A 27,165-nucleotide genomic window follows, 5' to 3' on the forward strand; every position below is an offset into this window, starting at 1 on the left:
GAAGTGGTAGGTGGTTGGCGAGAGGTCAGGTGAACATGCTGAAAATGCTAAACATTTTCTACAATTAATCTCATTTAATTGGGACTATTACATAATTATTTTCTTGTTTTCATCTAATTTTTCAAGTGTCTATGACTTATCTCATCTCCAATAGATTATAAGCCCCCTAAGGGCAGACAACTTCATCCCTGCATTCAACAAGCGTTCATTAAGTACCCACTAAGTGTATCCCATTTGACTTGTAGTGAGTACACAAAAACAGGATTCTTCAATTGTACTAGATTATAAATCTGTTGAGGACAACAGCTAAATAAACAAATAGATTAAACTGTTTTGTCTCAAAGTACCTTGCAATATTATAGTTATTCAATGTTATTTGATTAAAAAGATAAAATTTCAATCACAGTAAATGGAGAAAACTAAGACAAGAATACACTAACTAGAAGTACAAAAATATTAATAATTCTCATAAACTGGAAAGTTTTGTTTTCCTTGGAGCTTTGAAATTTTTTTAATTCTCAGTTCTTTCATATACCAGGTAGATGGCTACGAAACATGAATTACAGCTCTCACTACTAAAATAAAATAAGTAAAAAGTTTTGGTACTAACATATGAAAATTGTAACTATTAAATATTTAGATAAAAGCAAAGGGACAAATAAAAACAGACAGAAAATATGATGAAAATAATTTCTTTAAATAATTTATGAAGCCAGGTGCAGCGGTGCATGCCTATAATCCCAGCTACTCCAGAGGCTTGAGGTGGGAGGATTGCTTGAGCCCAGGAATTCAGGATCAGTCTGGGCAACACAGTAAGACCCTGGCTCAAAAAAATTAAATAAATGAATAAAATCTCTGAGGGGGGTCTTCCAATAACACTTTGGACTGAACTGACGTTGTCAGTCTCCCCTCCCACTATAAATACATAAGAATGTGTTGAAACCTAGGATGTAACTAATCATTTATATTATTACCACCTAACTTTCCAAAGCAGTGATATAGAATAGAAAGGTAGAAGTCTGCATGAAGAATATAAACATGGAAACATTATAAGAATTTTCTCATGCATTTAGTCCAATCCAAGTAAGGAGGTACATATAACTGGAGGACATGAATGAATTTTAGGTCACTATAGAGGCATATACTATGGCCTCTATAGATACAAACTCACAAGATCAAAGAGAACATTAAAAAAGGCAACAGGGGTCAAGGGACAATAAATCTTTGGAATTAGAAAATAAATGAAGAAAGGGTCACTAACTCAGTAGCCCAGAAACCTAAGTGCCTACAGAGAGGGTTCAAACAAGAAACTAGTAGATTTCCACCAAGGTACCTGAAAAAGCTCAGTTATTAGAGGTATGAGATGAACGGATGGGGTAGGTATGTCACAGAAGGATTAAAACCAAGGCGAAAGTTAGAGGTATATAAAGTACAGTCAGACCTCCAGGAACCCACCTCTACCCCTTGCAATAAAAGGACTATTATCTCACCTCTACAAGACATCAGAGGTTTAGTATCCAAAGAAATTGAAACAGAGAGGACCTGACTGGAGAAATTTAAACAGAGAGGCCCTGACTCAAGGACATCAAGTAGAAGATAAGAATGAGGCACTGAACAGAAAAAAAAAAAAAAAAAAACCCCAAGAAACCAAACAAACAAACAAAAACAAATTAAATGAAAGCTTTTTTTTTTTTTTTTTTTGAGACAGAGTCTCACTCTGTTGCCCGGGCTAGAGTGCCATGGCATCAGCCTAGCTCATAGCAACCTCAAACTCCTGGGCTCAAGCAATCCTCCTGCCTCAGCCTCCTGAGTAGCTGGGACTACAGGCATGCGCCACCATGCTGGGCTAATTTTTCTATATCTATATTTTAGCTGTCCATAAAATTTCTTTCTATTTTTAGTAGAGATGGGGTCTCGCTCTTGCTCAGGTTGGTCTTGAACTCCTGAGCTCAAACAATCCACCTGTCTCGGCCTCCCAGAGTGCTAGGATTACAGGCGTGAGCCACCATGCCCCGCCTAAATGAAAGCTTTTAAAGGTGAGATCTATAACCTACTTCCCCAGACAGGTTCCAACAACCCATGCAATCTAGGCTCTGTCTCTCAAGACAGGTGATTGGAAAATTATTTTCTAGAGATCTGAATAAACATAGAGGAAAAAAACATTTAAATATGACACCTTGGGGGGGAGGGGTCTTTCAACAAAAAAGCCAATTCATCTAAATCACATAGCCCAAAAGTGAAGGTCTGAATGCATCTTAGGGAAGCATCCATGTTAATATACATAGTCCACAAATAGAGGGCTTCCCATCGCTTTCTTGGTGCCATACTCTAAAAAATGGTCCACTATTGATCTCTTAGGTGTTTGAGAAAAGGTTCCATCTAATAAGAGAGACAAAATAAACAGGATATAAGGAACACAGACAATACAGACACAGAATAAAACTTCAAAAATCTCTAATATTTTCAGACAAGTAATAATAGCTGACATTTACTGAGTGCTTCCTATGTTCCAGGAACCTTTCTGGGCAACATATAGGTATTAATAAAATATTATTACACTTAATTGTCATACAAACCTAGAGAGAAAGTGCTATTGTTATCCCTATTTTACAGATAAAAAAACTAAGGTACATAAAGGTTAAATAATTTGTCCAAGGACACAGGGCTAGTAAGCATAAACAGGAATCAAACTTGTATCCAAAGCCTGAGTCCTTAACCACTATACCATGTTTTGCTGAAATAAAAGATATCACACACACACAAAGCAATAAGATGCTATGAAAATGTTAAGAAAACAAAACTCTTTGAAACTGAAATGACAGTGAAAATTTTAAAAATATATATCAAAAAATAAAATGAAGGAGTGTCCCACAAAATAGAACAAAAGGCAATGAAATGGAAAATGGATGCATAGATAATAAAACAATAGGATCAATCAAAAGGTCCAACATCCAATTAATAATTCTACAGCAGCAGACTAGGGAAAAAATCAAGAATATCAAAGAAATAATTTTTTTTTAAATTTCCCAGAGCCGAAGGACAGGAACAAATCCAACCCTATGTAACACAAGTGAAAATTACAAGGAAAACAAAAACAAAACATATCATAACGAAACTTTAGACCACCAGGAATAAAAAGCTCCCAACAGAAGAAAAATAGGACGAATATAGACAGTCAAGAATCAGAACAGGCCACATGTGGTGGCTCACGCTTTGGGACACCAAGGTGGGCAGATCACTTGAGCCCAGGGGTTCAGGACCAGCCTGCGCAATTCTCGACAAAAAATTTAAAAATTAGCTGGGTGTGGTGGCATGTTCCTACAATCCCAGCTACTCAGGAGGCTGAGGTAGGAGGATCAGTTGAGCCTGGGAGGTGGAGACTGCAATGAGGTATGATCAAACACTGCACTCCAGCCTGGGCAACAGAGCGACACCTTGTCTCTAAAGGAGACAAAAAAAAAAAAAAAATCACAGTAATATCAAAGCTACAATAAAATGAAGCAATATATTCAGATTATATATAACCTGGAATTCCATCAATCATTTTCTGTCATATAAATTTCCGAAACATTTACTTCCCATTTATCTTTTCTCAATATACTAACAATATCATTAAAATGAAAGAATGAATTAAAAGGAAAACATGGAAGCCAGGAAACAGGGATTCTAACAACACAGAGAAGCAAAAGGAAGCTCTAGGATAATAGCTGGATACCAGGCCTAAATAGCAAGTAGCCTACATTAGAGGACAGAAGGAAGGTCTTCTTAGGAATAAGATAACAGATTTTAAAAGACAATGAAGAAGAACTGAGAAATTACTTGACAGGTTTGACCACATGTAAATTCATATTAAAAAGATACTAAAGAATGTGAAAAGTAATACAATGTTCAAAAAAAAAAAAAACTAAACCATGAAAAAAATAAGGTAATCCTTAACTGAAGAAAACAAAAAAGGTACAAAGGAAAAGAAACTATCAAAGCATACTATTTGGCATGCTTAGAGGTGAATAGTAGTCATATACATTTATATAATAGTGTGCATATTAATTTAAAATATGGTGATTTAACTCTTGAGAGAACTCATGGATAAGAAGTAGAGCAAAGAAATGAAAGGAGATAATATAGCAAAATCCTCAACAACCATAAGACAAAGTTAGTAGATAATATTTAAAACTGACAAAGGGAGACTAGTGTAAGAATATGGTTTTAGGCCAGGTGTGGTGGCGCATGCCTGTAATCCCAGCACTTTGGGAGGCTGAGGTGGGAGGATCACTTGAGCCCAGAAGTTCAAGAGCAGCTGGAGCAATACAGCGAGACACACCCCAGCCCCCATCTCCACAAAAAAATTTAAAAATTAGCCAAGTGTGGTGGCATGCACCTATACTCCCAGCTACTCAGGAGGCTGAGGCAGGAGGATCAGCTGAGCTCAGAAATTGGAGGTTGCAGTGAACTATGATGACACCACTGCACTCCAGCCTGGACAACAGAGCAAAACCCTGTCTCAAAACAAAACAAAACAAAAACAAAAAAGAGTATAGCTTTAAAACATGAATGTAAGTAAGAGAAATGGCAGCTAAGAGTTGAAAATGGTTGATTCTAATAAGTTATACTTGGAAGCAGGGAGTGGTACATAAGGAACAGCTGTTTTTCATCATAAAGCCCTTCAGTACTATTTTCCTTGAACTATGTGTATGTATTATTCTGACAAAAATCAAAAATTAAAAAATATATTTGAAAATGTATCAATTATCGATACAGTATGGTACTGGAGGATTCCATTTAAAGTGATCAGTGAACTATTCAAGTAGTTAAAATACAAACTGTATCTTTCTTTTCTTTTTCTTTTTTTTTTTTTAAGAGACAGGGTCTCACTCTGTTGCCCAGGCTAGAATACATCGGTGTCATCATAGCTCACTGCAGCCTTGAACTCCTGGGCTCAAGCAACCCTCCTGCCTCAGCTTCCCGAGTAGCTGGGATTACAAACATGCACCACCAAATCTGGCTAATTTTTATATATTTTATTTTATTTTTTTTAGTAGAGGTGAGGTCTTGCTATGTTGCCCAAGATGGTCTCAAACCCCTAGGCTCAAGCAAGCCTTCTGCCTTGGCCTCCTGGGATTATAGGCGTGAGCCACTGTGCCCAGCCACAAACTATATCTCATTTACCTCTAGACCCCTAGTGCCTAGCAGAGTTTCTGGCACAGAGTCACTATTCAGTAAGTATTTGATGAACAGAATAAAGGTGAAAAAAATACAGATTTCAAAAAGTGATTCAAACTGGTGTGGCAACTAAAAATATATTAAACCAGAAGTAGTAAAACACTAGGGGAAGATCATGATTTAATACCTGTCAGGACAAAAAAAGAATCCTTTTGAAAAGAAATAACTTGAATCCATTGATATTCTAACCAAGGTACTACAATAAAATGCATTCATTTATTTATTGAGTACCTACCAGGTACCAAAACTGTGCTTGAGCATTAGGGGTATATCCCAACCAGAGACATGGTCCAATTTTTCACAGACCTTATAAGCTACATAAAATATTGATGATTTAAAAACAAAGTACTTTTTAAATTCTCTTACAAATAGCATAAGCTTTTCTGACTACTAAAGAAATGAAGATTATAATCAGAGTTAAGATACATGCAGTAAACTTTCAAATATAAGACAATTTGCATGAACTATGATATGCTCCAAAGGAACAGTAATAGAAGAGGAAATATACATATGAGAAATAACTAATAAAAAGCTACCTTTTAAAAAGGTCAATATTAGTCAGTATTATTCAACACAATAACCAAATTTCACTCAGAAATAAATAACAGGAGATTGATGAAGAGCCATATGTAGAAGCTAAATCATCACATGGAAAACCAAAGAGCCTAACTAGTAATAAAAAATTTAAATTATCAGAGTTTAAATATTAGTAATTGGTGAAATTGAGTAAAGAGTTTTTTCTGTGCTCTTCTCGGAACTTTTCTGTAAATTTGAAATTATATTTTTTGTTTCAAAAAAGTAAATTAAAATAATACCTAATGTTCATAGGCAGATGAATTACAGATACATTTATGTATTGTTGGTGGCAATGCATATTAGCTCAATCTCTTCTGCTAAAGAGGGCTATAGGGCTACACAGTATACTCTATGATCTAGTAATTTTGCTTTGGGAAATGTAACCCAAGAGAATACCAGCCCCATTCTCCACATTCCCCCCATCCCCTTCCAACAAGGAATGTGCCAAGTTGTTCAAAGACATGCTCAATTTTTGCTTCAATTTTTATCATTTGAATTATTTCCTTCTAATTTCCCTTTCAAGCCATTTCTCTAAATGAATAGAATCATGGTGCAAAATATTATAACTTACTTTTTGTCATAAACATTCTCTGTTATTATTGTTCTTACGCCATCATTTTCATTGGTTGTATAACAGGTCTTCAAGCAGATTTACCACAATACAACCACTGTGGCAAATGTTGAGGACTGGCTACTCAAAACACACGTTCCTCAGCCCCTTCTAGCTTGCAGCTTCCCACTATAGAACCTGGAAAGCCAAATTCTTGCTTTCTTAGATTCTATTGTGGCCGGACATGGCTATGTGACCAATGAGATATATACGAACCTCTCCTGGGAACTAGGAGAAGGCACTCTGGAGAAGCTTATCATCACTGATAAAGGATACTCACTCCAAAAATAACCCAAAAACAAACCCTTTTGTTGCTCTTCACTGTGGTCTTGACATCTGTAGCTATAGCAATCTTGTGGTCATAATGCAATAAAAAGGACTAAAAGCAACACCATGGAGACGAAAGATGGCACATGAGAAAGACCGAAAAAATCTAGTTTCTTTGTGTCATTACTGAGCCACTATACCAGCTTGAGATTACCCATATTTTTTTCATGTGAAAAAAATATTATCTGTTTGTTAAGTCACTGCTATAAGGGTTTACTTACAGACAACAGCATTCCTTCCTAACTGATATTCATTCCACTACAGTTGGACATTTAGATTGTTCATAATTTTTCACTATTACAAAATAATTTGCCAATGATGTTCTTCTTGCATATAGATTTTAAATGCTATCTTTTGTTTACTTCCCTGAGTTAGACTACCACAAATCGAATTAACAAGTCAAAATATAACTATTTTCACATTTCTTGAGAAAGACTGACCAACTCACAATACCACAAACAATGCATAAGAGTAAAGTTCTAATATATCTCCCCCAGCATTGGGTGTTATCATTTATTTTTTTAATTAGTAGACCGAAAAGGGTATTTCATTGATTTAATGTATATTTCTTTGATGACAATTATTAATACTATTTGGCCATGTATACTATAGCAAAAAAAAAAAACACCCAAATTCTCAAAGAGAGTAGTTCAGTAAACCATAGTTTGATTGTTTTTAAAAATTCTTATTAGTTATTAAAACATAATATAAAATGGAAGAAATACCCAAACTTTAAACAAACATATAAAACAAAAACTGAGAGACCCACTCCTTTACCCCATGCCAATCCCCAGAGGTAACCAATGTAAGCAGTTCCTGAATTCAGTTGTGAACTTTCCTGTATAAAGAAACAGAAAGATAAACAAAAATAACATCTGTTTTGGTTATATAATTATTAAAAATAAATACAGGGACTGCAACTACACATATATAAAATATATATAAAATTAATAAAAACTTTTATCAAGCTGTTATACCGTTCTAAGTATATTTATTAATTCTTTTCATTGTCACATAAAAAGAGAAGACACAAAACAGTTAACATAATATAAACTCATCATTTTTAAAACATAAACATGTACACTGAGAGTTGAAAGTACAGATGCTAGAGTTAAATTTTTATTAAGATATTTTTGTCTTATATATAAATAATATACAAGGGCAATACAGATATAGTGAAAGGAGCTTGTAGGGAAGGGAGGTAAGATTGAAATGTTAAGTTTTTATGTTGCTGATTTTACCATCAAGGTGGACACCCTTTGTAGGCAGCACGAAATACATGGCTGTGTGCCAAAAAAGTTTTCAGGATATTTGGTAATCTCAGTTTTCATACACACAAATGCATAACATTTCTCAAAACAACTAAAGTAGTTATAATTGCATACATATCTTTTACTAATGTTTAAGAGAATAAGATCCAGAAAATAAGCCTTTTAACCTTAAATCCAGTACATAAAACAATGCCTGTTATTTTAAGTAATGTTCCTAGCATAAATACAAATCCCAATGACTTCATTTAACTTACAAGTACAGATTTATTTAGCTTTAATAAATAAACTATCATTCTGTTTTCTGTTAAAACTATAACAATAATCTGAAAAATTGCCAAAAACAATAGTTAGAACAAAAAAAAGAAAACTATTCTTACTTGTGAAAATATGTAGGAAGATGACCTCTATAAAGAGACATTCCATTCTCTTAGAAGGAATACAAAAGGATATGAACAAGCAATTTAGAGAAAAAGAAACCCAAAAAGCTAATAAGTTTAGGAAGAGATGCTTAAACTCAGTAGTAATCAAAGAAATGCAAATAAATATAAGTAGGAGACACGATTTTACATTTACCAGACTAGCAAGAAGTAGAATGCTAGACAATGCCACGTGTTAGCAGCAATATGAGATCACAAACTGCTCATCAGAATGCAGACCAGAGAGAGCAGTCATTCCAGAAAGCCAAGTACAGTACTTAAATTAAGTTTACATATATCCAACAAACTAGTAATTTCACTAGTTAATAATACATCAAAGAAATTATCAATCAGTTAAAACTAATGAATTTAGTGCTTACAAAACATGACAGCTAGATCTTAAAAAAAGAGAAAATTACATAATTTGATTTTTATAAATGAAAAATACATGTGCAGGAAAAATAGTAATATTTTACAACGATACATTTTAAAAAACAGAAAGGGAATATAAAAGAGAAATGGAGATAAAATGTGTAAGTAAATTAAATGAGGCCAATGAAGATAATGTGCTATAAACTGAGAAGTATGAGAACTTAACTCTGGGCATCTGAGTTCAAAATAACACTACCAAAAATACATAATGGCTTTAAGAACACAAGCAAAAATCCTAAATAAAATATTAACATTAAATACAGCAGCATATCAAAAGAAAAATACTAAAGGACCAAGTTTATTTAGGTTAAATGAGAAAAACAACAGATTATCTTAGCAGATACAAAAAATGAATTAAAAAATTTCAACATCTATCACTGTTAACATCTCTTAGAAAACTAGAAAGAAACTTTATTAACATGTCATACAGTAATTCTTAGAAAACAACAGCAAATACTACACTTAACAGTTACACATGGTTTCCATGTAAAATTGTATTTTGGGGTTGTTTTTTGTTTGTTTTTTTAGTTTTTTGAGGGAAAAAAGGAGACCCTGTAACGCTACCGTAATACAAAGTTCTGGAATTAATATCCAATGCTAAAAAAAGAGAAGTATAAAAACTGGAAATATGCAATTGATTTTTTCTACCTAAAATATCCAAATATGAGAAAGAATAAAATATTTCTGCCAAGTGACCAAATGACTTTGCATACACAAGCACAGCTTTCCCATGTATTGGAAATAACCAGTTAGAAATGTAATGGAAAAAAAATTCCACTCACACTAGCAATAAAACCTATTAATTCTGAAGTTTAGTCCCAGGTATGTTAAGTACAGGAGGTCTCTACTTAAGGCAATAAGAAAAATCTTGGCTGAGATTAGAAATGTAAAGATTCCAATTATCACCAGGGTAAATATAAGTTCAATAAAAATCCCCTGTGTGTGTTTATATTTATATATATGTAACATCTGGAAGGTTATACACTAAATTGTTAGAATTTATCTCTAAACAGGTTTGTGAGAAGGAATGAAGAGAGGAAGGGGTACTTTCTACTTTGCATATTTCTGTACATCTTATGTTTTTGTATATACATCTCTTTTTGTTTTAAATAACTTCTTCTAAATATAAAATTTAGACAGTTTCTAAAAAGAAAATCTAAATTTAACTCTGAATTCTAAATAAAGACTGAAGCTGTTTATTTTTTGTAGAAAAACTGATAGCTCCTAATCAGTGATTCATGCTCCAAATCTTTCTCTAATTCACATTATAACAAACTTACAAAAATATTTTTAAAGAAATCAATATAGATAGATTTCTTAAGTAGGAAGGATAAGTTTTATTAAAAAAAAACTTGTATTATTAACTACCTGACTTTCAACTATCATAATACCTCATTTTCTGTTAAAAAATTAATATGCATGCCGGGCTCACACCTATAATCCTAGCACTCTGCGAGGCTGAGGCAGGAGGATCGCTTGAGGTCAGCAGTTCGAGACCAGCTTCAGCAAAATAAGACCCCCATCTCTACTAAAAATAGAAAAAAATAGCTGAGCATGGTGGTGCACACCTGTAGTCCCAGCTACTTGGGAGGCTGAGGCAGGAGGACTACTTGAGCCCATCAGTTTGAGGTTGCTGTGAGGTAGGCTGACACCATGGCACTCTAGCCCAGGCAACACAGTGAGACTCTATCTCAAAAAGAAAAAAACAAAAACCAAATATACGAAATTAAATCAAAATGTCAAAGCAATAATTTTTATTCAAACTATCTGAAAATAAAAAAACAAAAAGTAGAGAAAATACCAGAAATACTAGTTATTGATAAAAATATTCAAGATAAATAATTTAAGCACTAAGTACATTAAATCTTAAGATTCTACAAATTCCTAACTTCATTATGAAAGAAGCCAGTGAACATAATTTTTCTTGATAACTCAAGACTAACTGTATACATCAATTATTGAACTGTATCGTACAAAATTTCAATGTTCTTTGGCAGAGAAAACTCTGGGTAGGACTTGGGAGATTCCTACCTCTGGTTCTCTCACTAATCTGTGCAACCTTATTAAAGTTACTTAACTTTTCTGAGCAGTCCCAGTTCCCTCAACTACAAAATGAAAGAGTTTTAACATTCTGTGACTATACAAAAACTAAGGATGGCATGTGGAAAATAAAGCTAAGTACTGAATCCAAGACAATCAATATTTTTTAAGAAGATTTCTATTTCTATGTTTGCATTCTGTTTATCTGTGTCCTCTTCATGCAAGACTAATGGTATACAGTTGAGTTAACGTCTTCCAAGGCAGTATCACTTTGGCTTTTTAAAAATTATTAAAGACAAAAACAGCCACCTTCCAAAAGATTTCCTCATCCTCCAGAATGATCACCCTCTTCTTTATAGTTATCAGTGTACTTTGGTCAGCAGCAAGGTGTTTTCTTTTTTCCGCCCCTCTGCTTTATTAGCCAGGGAATCCTTCTTGTAAATTTGGACTCAATTTTAACATCATCATTAACAACATATACTGAGATAGGTGTTGGAGTTAACTTTAAAGGTAAGGAGGAAATTGCTAAAGATCCAAGAGGACAGGGATTATCTCTGCTGTTGACTGCTAGATCCCCAATGTCTAGATGTAGCAGATGCTCAATAAATACTTGTTTAATTAATTGAAGAGATTTACAAGAAGCAAGTAAACAGTATAAGGTAGCACACTCTTAAATGCCAAATGACAAAACAAGTACTAAAAAACAATCATTAAAAGCTAAGGATATCCAAAAAGTCTTAATGTTGGAAATGGGACTTAAACTAAATTTGAATAAAGAATATATAAATCTGAAAGAATAAAGCAAACTACAAGGTTGTAGGACATTCCAGAACGATGAACCTTTTGAGCAATGACAAAACAAAAAAAGTAGGTATGGTTTATGTACAAACCAAGATGACAATATTTCGATTTAGAAGGAGTATGGTCACGTGTCAAGTAATGATGTTTTCAGGCAACAACAGACCGTATATATGATGGTGGACCCATAAAATTATAATAATATATTTTTACTGTATGTTTTCTATGTTTATGGTTTAGATATGTTTAGATACACAAATACTTACCATTGTTACAACTGCCTACAGTATTCAGTCCAGTAATATGCTGTACAGGTTTATAACCTAGGAGCAATAGGCTATTAGTCTACTATACCCATATGGCCTAGGTGTATAGTAGACTATACCATCTAGGTTTGTGTAAGTACCCTCTATAATGTTCACAATACGATGCATTCTCAGAACATATCCCTCTCGTTAAACAACATACGACTGAACTCTAATGGGTAGGAAATAGAAAGTCTAATCACGGAGAGATTTAAAACCAATAATAGGCAATAAAATAAAATAAAAAAGAATGCCTTCAATAAATCATTATTTTTAGAAGCTTGGGAAGCCAGTCAGTACTGTATAAACTACTTTGGCCAAAAAGCAAAATATTAGGAAGACCTACTTCAGTCACCCAAATATGAGGTGATAAAGGTCTGAACCAGGGTAGCAGTAGTACTAGGAATTAAATTATTTAAAATGGATTTAGAACTACACAGTTTACAAAACTAATATATGGCAAGGCAAGTAAATGCAAGAAAGTGACAGGCTGAGTAAAAGCAGAGTCTGAGTTTCTAGAAAGAGTACGTTAGGGGATAGGTTTGGGGAGGAAGGTCAACTTGGTGTGGGAGAAAGATGTTAGAAAGAATGATAGAGTTTCAAAGTATAGCAGGTCATACAGGTGAAGACGTTAGCAAGAACTCGCCATGCTGAAAAGTATCATGATTAACTAGAGACATAATTTTATAAATCTAAAAAAAGGAATTAACTAGAATAGAAAGACTTAAGTCAAAGAGTAATTACTGGAAAAAAAGTTTAATCTAGTGATCAATTATCTGAATGGAGGATGGAAAACAAGATCACAAGAGATCAAGAAATGATTAATCCAAAAAACAGAAAGAAAAAGAGAACAAAGAAACAGAGAAAGAAGAGACTAGTAAAAAACTGAGGGTAGTAAATGTGGTCTGTTCAAAGAAATTCAGAGTGAAATGAAGGAGAATGAGGGATAGGATGACAGCACTAACGGATAAGAGAGCTGAGAAAGGGGTTTCTTTGGTTACTGGTTGGTTCATTTTTAAACAGGGAAAACTAAAATGGCATGGCAAAGTGGGTATTACCATTGGCATAATGGACCCAGGTGTATCCAAAGTTAAGAATTACTGCTTGATTAAAAGCTCCACATGAGCTAGGACTGTATCTGCCTCTTCTCCTCAGTGCCTAAGAAAAAGCCAGATACTCAGTACATGTTTAAGGCCCCAACCAAAAGCTTTGAAACAAAATCAAAGAATTTTAAAAATTCCACAATGACACATTTTCTATGAGGCTTTGGCAACTTTGGTATTTCTGTATTTTAGCCTTTTTGTGCTTATTCTTATTACTTCGCTAGCTAGAAGGATCTGGAAAGCCAAATCTTAATTTTTTGATGAAAAGAAAGACTCAGAGACAAGATTAGAGTTTTTTCATTCTAAGTTCTGGATAACTGAGGCATTTCTAATATTTATTTTTAAAAGCAGAGTTCAAAAAAGTTTAAATATGTAAGTGTCATTTGCTGCAGCTAGCCATCAAGTGGCAATTATGAAGCCAGTGGTATCCCTGAAATGAGCTCTGTAAAAATGATTTGGCAGAGCCCAGGCAATGCTCTACACAATAATATACAGATATTATTTGCTCTGAAAAGCTCCTTCCAGTGGAAGTCATAAGGTAGAACTAGCTAGCAGCAAAAGGGACACATACCCTAAAACCAACATATACTGTACATTCACTACATTTATAACAAACATCATAAATATCAAAGATGTTTGAGACATGGGACCTTGCTCTTAAGGACACAATTTAGATGGGAGACAAGATATACATACACAGACATCTTTAATACATATTCAGTAACAATGTAATATAACACATGATTCATTCATTTAAGAACCATTTATTAAGCAGCTATTACATGCCAGTCACTCTGCTGGATGTTAGAGAAATAAAAACGCCCTTAAGTGACTCAGTCTACTGGGGAAACAAATATACAAAGTATGAGATAGGTGGTATAACAGAGAGACAGCAGAAGTTCTCACCACTAATCCCCTCTTAACCAATCCTATGGATTTACCAGTATTCTCTAGTCCCTTTGAAAAACACTGCCCAAAGCCCAGAGCATATTAAATATTCACAGCTCATAACTATTCTTTATAGTTTACCCGTATACTTCGGTTTCCATGGTAGAGCTATGTAAATCCACCTAGTCAACTAGGTTTCCTCCCAAACCTGTTTATGCCAGTTGCACTTGTTACTTTAATTAGTTAACTCCATTAAATATTACATAAACCAGTAAAATATGAATATGAAAAGAAAGAATGCTTTGGAAAGACAAGACAATAAAGGAAACCCACTAAAATACTGCTGTCAAATTAAATGTGGTAAAAACAACTGTAAAAGATTTGGGGAGAGAGGCCATAAAAATCTAGGATTCTACATTCAGTGTGCTTTACTTAAGGAAACCCAAAACCAGAAATCATAAAAAATACATTATAATTGTGGCTTATTCAAGAATGACAACACAGAACTCTAATCAGCATTCTAAAAGACAAAAAGTAAAGGGTGGGTGGCGTTGGTCTTACACTGGCAAATGACTACACATTTATCTATTTTTAACTTAAAATAAATTATTTAAGTATCATTTTAACCATCTTTTCGAATTAACAGATCAACTACCAGTTTGGATGGTGTTGGATAACAATGCTTCTGCCTTATATACACAAGCTGTTAAGGGAGCGTGAAGTTTCCTTGTGACTGGAGGTCAGACAGGTTTCTGAGAAAGTAAACTGAATCTTGAAAAATGACTAGAAATTCACTAGATAGACAAGAGGGAGGAAAACATTCCAGCCCTGTACATTGACCCAGAAGCATAAGAGAAAATGAAAAACGTCAAAATATTTCCTTCTACTTACCATGACATAACCAGACCATCACTCAACCTTTTCCTTTAGCAAATTATTTAACCTTTCTCCTCAAATTCCTCATCTATGAATTAGGGAACGATTAATACTTACCACATGTAGTTTTATAAGGATTAAAATAGATTGTCTATACAAAGTGCTTAGCATTGTACTTGGCACAAGGTAAATGTTCAATAAATGAAACTATTATTATGTTTTGGAAGGTAAAGAAGAAAGGAAAGAGGAAACAACAGATAAAGTGCTGGGTTGAATTACTAGGACCATGGATACCGTCTCCCCCAACTGATGCTACTCTTTCAAGTTCACTAAGTGCATTGACCCAGATCTGCAGGCGCCTCCCTGTTCCCTCCTTTCAGCTTTATATGAATCCACATTCCTCAGAAGCAGGTTTTGGTTGTACCTATAATTTAAGTTCCTTTGCTCACCTTCTCATTTAGGAAGTATAAACAAAAAAAATTGAGAGCAAGTCCTAGACTGGGCTGTAATTTTCCATCAGGTGAAACTGCTATCACCCTTGTGGAATCTGACATCATGTTTATTTCTCCTAACTAGATATACGGGTACCAGATCCGATTTCTGTCACATTCAAATGAATGCTAACAAAAACTGTAAGTTCAGTAATGAAACATTCTCCCTGGCCCTTTCCTTGGATCTGGCTGGTGCAGTTATGCCAAGAACCTATTTGCCACACCCAAAATAACTATTTCACCCAACCTTGTTCAATACTTCCAATGCCCACCTTAATTCCAGGGCTCCTACTCCCTTATTTTCTCCCTATCTCATCTCCAAAACAAAATACCTACTCCTTTTTCTTTCTGCCATACTGCTTCCAGTCAACTCTACAATAAATTTTCCTTCTTACGTATCAATATTTTCTAATATGCCAACATCTTGTTCAGATAAGGTACTTTTATAACAAAGGTTAAACAGCATTAAGTCTGCCAAAGAAAGTGATCTTATTTCCTCAAATAACATTCTGCATAAAAGCAAATACATAGTTGACATATTATTCTGTTCTAACATAACATATGTAAAATACATAGGCTAAAAATAGCCTAACAATCAAGCCAGGCATGGCATGTGCCTATAGTCCCAGCATCTCAGGAGGCTGAGACAGAAGGACTACCTGAGCCCAGGAGTCTGAAGCTGCAGTACGCTATGTCATGCCTGTAAATAGCCCCTGCACTCTAGCCTGGGCAACACAGCAAGACCCCATCTCTTTAAAGGGAAAAAACCCTAATAACCAAAGCACTACACAAAATTTGATATATGATCAATAAATACAAATATATTAAAATGTATATACAGAACTTAAGCTACCCTCAGAGCAAGGTGAATAAGCTCTAAATTTGTAAATTTGTGTAAAAATAATACTCATTTTATTTCAGTATTCCCTACAAAAAAATAAAATTATTAAAAGAAAATTCGAGTAATACATTGTTAAACACTTTTGAGAAACACAAACTGTTAAAGATTTTCCAGAACTCCTTACTATATTCACTGTTTCACTAAATTATTCTACTTGAAGAAATACTTGAAATAAGTGACAATTTAAATTATGACAGCTATTCAAAGCATACTTAATAATCTAAATATTAAAATTCACTTGGCTCCTTCAGGTTGGAAGCAGCCACACAGAGTGAGGGACCAATAAAAAGAGAAGGTATAGTATGGAGAACAATGCCTTGGCCTAGGTACTAGAACTCCTGGTTCTAAACTAAGTCTATACTAATTCACAGAATGACCTGAGACAAGTCACTGCATTTCTCTAGCTCTAACTAATAAAACAAGGGATGAGTTCTAAGATCTCTCCAGAGGTAACACAGTCTAGTGAAGGGGAGAGAATATTCAGAGTAGAGATATGAGTGGGGCAAGGGGAGGAAAGTGAACATGTGTGCATGTGTGTGTGCATGCACGGGTGCACTGTGTGGGTGTGTGTATCCCAGCCCTAGAATTCTACAATTACAAGTACCAAAATGAAAAACACAGATAATACATCCTTTAGGAGTTAAGAATATGTTAACATGTGTAGTTTCTCCCTCTGGTCTGCCTCTGTTCTCCCCTATCCCTCAGCTCCTGTCTTTTGTCTCTTCCTCTCTTCTATTCCCGTCCCCAATTTCTTTCTCTTGCCTCAAGTTTCTCTCCTGAAGTCCAACTTTTCCTCTGTAACTATTAATACATGCAGTCCTCAATACTTACAAGCTACCACCACCTATTACTTCCATCTCTAGCCTGTCCCCTATTTCCAACACACCTTCAGTTTATTGTCTTTAAACCACTACTGGCTGAGTATCCCTTATCCAAAAATGCTTAGGACCAGAAGTGTTCCAGATTTTGGATTTTTTTTTCAGATTTTGGATTTTTTTTTCAGATTTTAGAATATCTGCATATACATAATGAGATATCTTAGATCTAATTCTAAACATGAAATTCAATTATGTTTCATATATCCCTTATACACATGGCCTGAAGGTAATTTTATTTTTCCCTTAAGGATGCTGAATAAACTGTGTGGTGCACCTGTGTTTTGACTGCAACCCATCACATGAGGTCAGTTATGGAATTTTCCACTTGTGACATCACATCAGTGCTCAAAAAGTTTCAGACTTTGAAGCATTTTGAATTTAGGATTTTTGGATTAGGGCTGCTCAACTTGTACTTACAAGCCAAAGAGAAACTAAGTAGCTACTATGCCAAATGGATCTCTTAAACTGCTTACTGGCTTCTAAAATATGATTTAAATAAATACTACAATTTAATACATTCTGTCCATAGAAATCTCAACCAAGAACAGCAAACCCCTTATTAGGCACCCATTATGTCCTACTTATTTTACATACTCTATCTTTTTTAAACCTTCCAACTCCTCCTGCTTGGCAGGTACATTATCACCCACATGTTACACATAAAAATATGGCCTAGAAAAATTAAAAATCAAAAGTGATTTTTAAGAGTCAGCTGTCAGACTCTAAGGCCCACACTTTCCAGTGCCAAATTATGACAGTCAATGGAGTGTCTTGCCACCCAGGCAAGAAAACTTCAAAGATTCCAAGGGCAATTTTAATTCTAATGGCCCAGAATTAAAATCAGAAAGTGTACAATTCACAATTGCAAAGATGTGGAAACAACCCAAGAGCCCTCCAATATGAGTGGATTAATAAAATGTGGTATATCTATACCATGGAATACTACTCAGCCATAAAAAAACGGTGATCTACTATCTTTTGTAACAACGTAGATGGAATTGGAGACCATTCTTCTAAGCGAAGTATTGCCAAGAATGAAAAAACAAACAGCATATGTATTTAATACTAAATTGGAACTAATCGATCAATACTTATGTGCACATATGGAAATAAAACTCAATGGAAATCAAGTAGGTGGGAGTGGGGAGAAGGGGATGCATAAATTCACACCTAACAGGTACAATGCACATTACCTGGGTGAAGGGCACACTTATAACTTTGATTCAAACTGTACAAAAGCAAATTATTTAATCAAAACGTGTGCACCCCACAATATTCTGAAATATATAAAAAAAAGTGTAGCTGGGCCAGGCACAGTGGTTCATGCCTGTAATCTGAGCACTCTGGCAGGGTCGAGGTGGGAGGATTGCTTGAGCTCAGGACTTTGAGACCAGCCTGAGCAAGAGTGAGACCTCATCTCTACTAAAAATAGAAAAATTAGCTGGGCATCGTGAAGTGTGTCTATAGTTCCAGCTATTCGGGAGGCTGAGGCAGGAGGATCGCTTGAGCCCAGAAGTTTGAGTTCGCAATGAGGTATGATGGTGCCACTGCACTCTAGCCCAGGCAACAGTGTGAGACTCCGTCTCAAAAAAAGTGTAGCTGACATCAAGTAGATAGTTGGCTGGCAAAGGGAAAACGGGAACCCAGTGAGGTAAAGGAGTAAAAGCCACTTTTGCCCTTTGGGTACTGGCCATTCAGAATAGATACCCTTGTAGGACCCAAAGGGCCAAAATCAAACATCCAGATCATCCAGAGTGATATACCTCACATTTAGCTAAGACCCTAAGGGGGCCTCATATCCTCAAGGCAAAGTTCATGAAACAGAAGTATACTGGCCCTCAAATGTGTTCACAACCAAAATTCACATCAGCTGGGCAGTCCAAAAACCTTAAGCAATGAATTTGCTTTAAAGTGGTTCTGGACTAGTAATGCCTCCAGGCATCTACCAGAAACAAATGCAAAACCTTTCTGAAGAAGATACCTTTATTTGAGAACTCAGATTAGTCATACTTTTTCAAGGACAGTAAGCAGCAACAAAGATAAACCAAGCATACAAAGGAACAAGTCATCATGAGCAACAACCGGCAGAAAAAACAGACCAAACAAAGGCACCTCTAAGACCTAAAAGTAAGACAAAGGAAGTACAGAGACACCAAGTATTTCTTTTTTTTTTGGAGCTATGTTGCCCAGGGTGGAGTGCAGTGGCATGATCATAGCTCACTGCAACCTCAAACTCCTGGGCTCAAGTGATCCTCCTGCCCCAGCCTCCTGAGTAGCTGGGACTACATGCGAATGCTACCACACTCAGCTAATTTTTCTACTTTTTATAGAGACGGGGGTCTCACTATTGCCCAGGATAACACCTACTATTAAATAACTACTTACTAGGTTTAAAGAATAAAAGATGACCCTGAAAAGATCTGCAGGGAATAGGACACCATAAAAAAAATGACCCAGCAAATTAGAAAAGGAACCAAAATGAACTTCAACAACAACTTATACTAAAAATTCATTGGACGGCTTTAATTAGACTCAACCAAAGAGAAAATTAATGGACTGGAAGATAAGTGAGAATAAATTATCCAGAATAAAGCATGGAAAGATAAAAAGATGGAAAATGTAGAGCAAATAAAGGAGAAAGCCTAAGATACATGTAATCAGCCTCAAAAAAAGAAGAAAATGCCATAGAGGACAAACCTAAGGAGATAATAACTGAAAATTCTGCAGAACTAATGAGATGCCAACCCACAGATTCAAGGGCCTAATAAAGTCCCAAATAAAATAAAAATAAATCTATATTCTGACACATGATAACCAAACTATAGAACACCAAAGACAGAGAAAAATTCTAAATGTAACCAATAAAATAAACTAGGAAGCAGTAAAACAGTAAAGTCTTTATGTCTATTACTTTAAATAAAAAGGAAAAATATAAGTAGGCATCAGCGCATCATGATTACTCTGATTATCTCAGAAAGTTGTACAAGGTGATACACCTGAAAGGGCTTTAAAGAAAACTGTAAAGATAATCCAGAGACTTAAGTGACAGGGCTTGTACAAAACCTATTCATTATTGGTCATGTAACCTCTCTGCTGGCCTCACTTTACCTATATAAGAAAGTTGGAGCTAATTATTTCCAAAGTTCATTCCAGTTCAAAGATTACTGTACCATTATATCACTCAGAGGGAGGTGATTCAAATTATAATATTCAACTGTCTAAAAATAAAATGCCAGCTATCATCAGAAAGAACAATGGAACAGAAATTATACCCCAAATTCTATAAAAAGCCATCCATATATGGAATTATGGAATACTAACACAAGTGTTGAAATCACCAACCTTTCATATACATATATGTACATGCATATATACACATATATGTGTAAAAAACAGAAAAAGCAACAACTAAAGCAGTGGTTCTCATTCCTGGCTGCATATTAGAACTACCGGGGAACCTACAAAAATCCTCAGCCAGGAGTGGTAATTGATGCCTGTAATCCTAGCACTTTGGGAGGCTGAGGCAGGAGGATTGCTTAAAGCCAGGAATTCGAGATCAGCCTGAGCAAGAGCAGGACCCCGTGTTTACAAAAAATAGAAAAATTAGCCAGCTGTGGTGGTGCGCGCCTGTAGTCCCAGCTACTTGGGAGGCTGAGCCAGAAGGATCTCTTGAGCCCAGGAGTTTGAGGTTGCAGTGAGTTAGGACAACACCACTGCCCTCTAGCCCAAGCAACAGAAACAGACCCTCTCTCTCTCCTCAAAAAAAAAAACAAAAAAACAACTAATGCCAGGGGCCCTAATTCCCAAGATTCTGATTTAATTGATCTGGGGTAGAACCCAGGGAATGGGTATTTTTAAGAGTTCCCCCCAGATTATACTAAGATTGCAGCTAAGGTTAAGAAACACTGAACAAGAGTGACAAATAATAGGATATGTTTTAAAAGAGTAAAACCTCTATTACCTTTCCAAAATATAATTAAAAGATTAAGAAATTATCAAGGATATGAACAGAATAAAAAATTAACCTGCTCACAAAATTATATGGGGTTTGTCTGCTCCAAATTTAAAGGAAGTGGTTTAAATGGCCAAATAAAACCAAGGATTAGTTTTATAGACTGGTTAGTAAATGCATACAATTTGTTACCCAGGATGTAATGCAAAGTTAAGATAAATACATTCAGAAATGTATATACGAATTCCAAGATAAGACACCTAGTGGGTTATTAAGGAAAGCAGGTACACTTGAAGTATATAATCAACGTTTTGAGGCTGACACTGAAGACAACCATTCACTCCTATTAAATGGCCCTTAGTGCCAAGGTCAGACCCAGAATATTAGATTGCATGGTCCCAGGATGGCATTTACATGCTCTAGCCTTAGTAGAGTTCATGACTGAAAATTATGCTTTTCTCTGGGGATAAGGAGATAAATGAGCGTAAAAATTTAACAACACGCATTTGTCACCATTTCCTATTAAGCACTTACTTTGTGTTATGCACCAGGCTTCTGCTAGGTACTTTTAAATATCTCATTTAATTCTCAGAAGATTTATTATCCTCACCTTACACATGAGGAAACTAAGGCTCTGAGAGGGCAGAATTATGGCAAATATGTATTTTAGGAACAAAATACAAAAGTCCCAAACTCCTGGCCTCAAGCGATCCTCCTCTCTTGGCCTCCCAAAGCATTGGGATTACTTACAAGCATGAGCCACAGTGCCTGGCCTACAATACAATAGTAAATCTTAGAGCAAGGATTTTAAACCCAGGTCTCTGCCATGTCACCTTTCACAGTAATTATAAATATTAGTCATAACAATTACAAAAAATAAACTCTCATTTTTCCATTAAAATGCTCAGTGAATTTTCTCAACAGTCCTATGAAGCTGCTCAGTCAAAATACTTTTAAGTCATCTTTGACTCCCTTTTTTCTCAAACTTCACATCCTATCCTTTAGCACATCTTGCTAGTTCTACCTTCAAAAATGTACTCAGAATCCATTATATTTTGAACATGTATGAAAGTATATATTTGTATATCTTATCACTACCACCTTAGTTCATCTCCAGCCTGGATTAATTACAATAGCCTCCTAAACCACCCTCCCTGCTTCTTCTACCCTTGTCTTCACTCCACATCCATTTTGAATCCTTGCAAAGGGTTCCTTTTAAAGCTGGTATCATTCCTTTGCTGAAAACATTCCAATGACTGTCCATCTTGCTGAGGTAAAATCCAAAGTTCTCACAATGGACAAGACCAGTACCTCTTGGACATCATTTCTTTCATTCTCTTCCTCTACTCTAGCTACATTTGCCTCCTTGTTATTCCTCAAACATTCCAAGCCTGCTCCCTTCCGCCAGTTGGTCCCTCTGCCTAGAAAGCTCTTTTCCTCACCTGTCTACTGTAACCCAGCTTTCCTTTTCAGGTCTTAGCTCAAATGGCACCTTATCAGTGAAGCCTTTCTTCCCCATCCCACCCTCTCAAGGACTCCATACCCCCCTTACCCTGTCAGGGCATTTATTACCTTCCAACATTTTATATATTTATTTATCACTGTCTGTCTGCCCCAACGATTTAAGCTTCATAAAAGCAGGATCTGTTTTCTTCACTGTTCTATTTCCAGTGCCTAGAACAGGACCTGGCATAAGGTAGGAGCTTGAAAAATATTTGGGGAATGAAAATATGAATTATTAAAGCCAAAACCCAAATTCATGAATACTCCAGCATACAGCCTTCACATCACATGCCCTGAGCTACTCAATCTTACCACCTTTTTCACACAACTCTAGCACTCCCAGGTATATATCAGAACCTCCTACATACCACACACATCATCAAAATCTAGAGTCAATAATTTCTATTTTTTATTTACATGCTTGCTTTCTCCTAAGTCAGTAATCTTCAAATACTGAGCCTCAGGTTCTCATGACCTCATAAAGTTCTTTCCTTCTGCAAGTCTTCTCATTCACTGTTAGCTCTTCTCTCCTACACTATTCTAAGAAAATTAACTGTGCCCCAAATGATGAATACTAGATTCTTCTACATGTTGTTTATGTTCTATCATACTGACTAGACTGCCTGTTTCTTTGAGGTCATCCAGTACAATGTCTCACATACAAAAAATTTTCTCAATTATGATTAGTATTCCTTCTCCAATTCCTTTCACAAATGTAAAGCTCAATAATAATTTTGATCATTTCTTTTTTTTCCCCATAAATTGCCTATTCTCACCTAGATGAGGGTGAGAGGAGTATTCCAAAAGTAAAAAGAAAGTCTATTAACTAAGATGGGCAAAGGGAAATAAATGACAAAGAAATGTTGATACAATGCAGCTGTTTTCTTACTCCCAAGATGTGGAGGAGGAAGTGAAAAAGGCAGGCCAGGTAGAAGGGAGCCTGGATTGCCTTTCACAGCTCTGCCCTGGCAACCTGAAAGAGCAGGACTGACAGGTTCCTGAAGCAACAAATTAGACTTAATCTTACAGACATTTTTGTTGACTTTGGTGTTAACGGGTTGAAAAGAAACACAAAAATTAAAAGGAGGACACCAACTGATCCCTATATCATCACAATTCATTGAACATTTTTACTTTGTATTGTTTTTCTAAGAAAATTTCAATGGCAAAAAAAAAGATTCAAATTTAATGATGTAAAGAAATGATTAAAATTTTTTTTCAATTATGCTAATAAGACCATAGAGTAATGCAAACCCTCTCCCCCCAAAATACACAGGACTTCTTCAGTTTGGTAAATATGACACATTCTTAAAATTTCTCTGTGGAAGCCTAATTTGAGCACAAACCAAAAAACACTATTAAAAAAGTAATGTTGTTAACATGATGAGCACCAACAGGAAACTTACCTGAAGTTTAACATTTGCCATAAATAACCCCAGAAGATGTGTGTAGGGTTGTACACATGTAAAAACTGAAGACTGACTACAGTTACAGGTAAATTGAAAAGTTTAAACATGAGAGGAGGAAGAGAACAGGAAGCAGGATGGGTTGGAAATTCCCAAACTTCCACAAGTAGGAAGGTAAGCATTGTTTTTGTGTTTTTGACCAAAGTAGTGTGACTTATCTTATATTCCCTACACTGAAAAAGAAATTAAAATTTAAGCAGCTACATACAAAAATCATTTCCCACAATAGTACAGCATTAAAGTTAAACTTTGCCTTTAACACTTCCTCGAAGCCTGAAATCTGCAAGCTCATTTATAGAATGTACTAGTAATAAAGGTAAATGCAGGCCGGGCACAGTGGCTCACGCCTGTAATCCTAGCACTCTGTGAGGCCGAGGCAGGAGAATCACTTGAGGTCAGGAGTTCGAGACCTGCCTCAAAAAGAACGAGACCCCACCTCTATTAAAAATAGAAAAAATTAGCTGGGCTTGGTGGCATGAGCTTGTAGTCCCAGCTACTTGGGAGGCTGAGGCAGGAGGACTGCTTGAGCCCAGGAGTTTGAGGTCTGTTAGCTAGGCTGACACCATGGCACTCTAGCCCAGGTGACAGAGCAAGACTCTGTCTCAAAAAAAAAAAAAAAGGGTGAATTTGCATAAGCATTCAGATTTGCTGGTTACTACACAGACAATGACAAAGTCAGATTCATTATGAGAAGATTTACAAATATCAAATAGACTAGATATTAAAGCAACATAACAGTAGGGATAAGAAGTTGCCAAAGAATATAATATAAACATGTAAGTGTAGAAATTATGGGTCATTCTTTCACTTCATTCAACTGCTCATATGTCATCTCTCAGAGGCCTCCACTCATCTAAAATAGATGCCCCTATCACACTCTATTCCCGTATGCTGATTTATTTTTTTCCTCACAGCAGTTGCCACTAAAGGCCATTATATTACATAGATGCATTTGCTTGATCATTTGCCTCCAACTAAAACATAAGCTTCATGAAGGCAGAAGCTTTTTTGGGCCAAGAGCCACATAGCTGGAATTCAACAAACATACGCTGAATAAACAAATGATGAATCCGAAATCCAGAGGTTAAAGGATTTCCTCAAGGTCACGGAGCTAGCAACAAGCACACAACCCTCACTATAACCCTGTCTACTGTAACCCTCATCTGTTTGCTCTTTCCTCAGCCACTTCCACTATACCAAAGCAACCTATTCCAGCACATGATTCTACTTAACAGACTTCTATTCTTTTTTTTTAAGTACCAAAGAAAATACATGTTACCAAAAAAAGTGACACACTGGGTAGCATTTTAACTTCAAGTGTTCCACCAACCAAAACTATACTCAAATGTCGTAAGTATACAAGATTAGCCTGTAAAACACAAAGGCAGAACTATTCATAGCTTTTTAAGTTCTTCCTGAAATTGGTGTACGCCTGGAAAGTTTTAAGAGCCATTGAAAACCTCTTTACCAATTCAGAATAGTCTGTAAAGTATCAGCCTCACCTTCATTCTTTTAAAAGCCCACGTATCTCCTCCCTGAACATACTTTTATCTTGCAGATTATGCAAGGGAATGTAAGTAACTTTAAAGTCCCTTTAGTTTCTTTTAAAGTACAAGTTGATCTCCCAAAATACTTAACATAAAATTAACCCTTGGGAATTTTAGGTTCTGAGAACAGAAACCATCTCTGAACCCTCATCTGACTTTGATCATCTAGGTCCTTCATTCAAAATCCATGAGTTTGGAACACCTAAAAGAAATGCGGGAGGGAAGAACGTGGAGAAGAAACATTTACATATATAAAAAGGGAGCTGATATTTAATAACGCTTTTGCTCAAAGCCAGCTTCTCGCCTAAAGTCAAGGCTTCACTAACACAACTTGTGTTGTCTTCTTTGATCACCTCCCTTGCAGAGAGGGAAGCCAAGTGTTAATACCTTTTGCGGGAAACGAACGTCTCTAGACCTAAGATGGGACACTCTAGGACAGAGGCTGATTTGCTCAGCGTCTCTCAAAACTACTGTCAGGCCAATTAGTAAACCGAGAGGGAAGCACTAAGATGTGGATGGCAAGAGAGTTGAAATGAGAATTGGGAGTTAAGAGTGGAAAAGAGCAGACGAAAAGGAGTGAAGAGAATAAACAACGTATCAGGAGCAAGAGTGAGAACAGGGGTCGAAGAAGTGGGGTCAGCGAAAAGCAAAGGTGAGGGGGAAGGGGCTGAGGTTCTGGGTGGGATGGGCGGGAGCAAGGGGGAGGGGACCGGAGGGCTGGGGGAGGGGGGCGAAGGGTCCGGGGCGGGGCGGAAGGGAGCGAAGAGGCGGGATGAAGAGGGCCAGGCCGGGAGGGTCTTTACCTGCAGCTCCGCCCGCTCCACCTCCCACTGGGCTCTCTCCACCTCGAAGCGGGCCCACTCGTGCTGCAGGAAGTGCAGGATGCCCGGGAGGCTGTACTGGGCTCGGGCCGCCCCCGCCGCAGCCGCCCCGTCGCCGGCCGCGGCAGCCTCAGCCAGAGGCCCGAGCCCCTTGGCACCGCCGGCGCCCGGGTGGTTGTTGCTGAAGAAGACGCCAGGACCCGCCTGCTCGTCCATGGCGGCTGCGGGAACCCGGGGAGCTGTCCCGGCGCCCAGCAGCGGAGGCAACGGCGGCGGCCAGCAGCACCTCCTCCTCCCTCCGTCGCTCCCCGCCCACACCCCAGTCAGCAGGGAGCAGCCGCCTGGGCGCGGGGGCCGGCCGAGCCCGTGACGGGCCGGGAAATGGGTCAACTGCGGCGCGCGGGCGGCGCGAGGCTTGCTGGGAAGTGTAGTCTCGGGGCGGGGCGGGGCGCGGCGAGCGCGCCCGGGCGGCCTGTGGGGCTGCGCCCCGGCTCGGGCGTGGCCGCGGGCCCGCCCCTCGCCCGGCCCTCTCGCCGGGGTGGGGGCCGGCCGGGCGGGGAGCGCGGGTTTCCTCTCAGGCAGGGCTGGGCGCGGGCGGGCGTCCCTCCAGTCTCCCTCGCACGCGGAAGTTCGCGGGCGGTGCTCCGCGTTGCACACACGCGGAAGTTATCACGCCAAAACAGCAGCCCGAACTGCACATCTTTTGGGGCTTCCTGGTCGTTCTGTTGAGAAACAAGCTCAAAG

At 37.1% G+C, this 27,165-nt stretch overlaps 1 protein-coding gene across 4 annotated transcripts in view; it reads right to left on the reverse strand.

Moving 5' to 3' along the window:
• Positions 1-26,726, reverse strand: part of STRN (striatin) — a 99,204-nt gene extending 72,478 nt beyond the window's left edge. For all 4 annotated transcript variants that reach the window (XM_045549392.1, XM_045549391.1, XM_045549390.1 and 1 more), the window contains exon 1: positions 26,404-26,726. In XM_045549392.1, coding sequence (XP_045405348.1) covers positions 26,404-26,637 — 234 coding nt within the window. In that variant the 5' untranslated portion in view covers positions 26,638-26,726. The remainder of the gene's footprint in view (positions 1-26,403) is intronic.
• Between the last annotated feature and the right edge of the window lie 439 nt (positions 26,727-27,165).

The sequence above is a fragment of the Lemur catta genome, chromosome 4, assembly GCF_020740605.2.
Source record: "Lemur catta isolate mLemCat1 chromosome 4, mLemCat1.pri, whole genome shotgun sequence".
Classification (NCBI taxonomy): Eukaryota; Metazoa; Chordata; class Mammalia; order Primates; family Lemuridae; genus Lemur; species Lemur catta.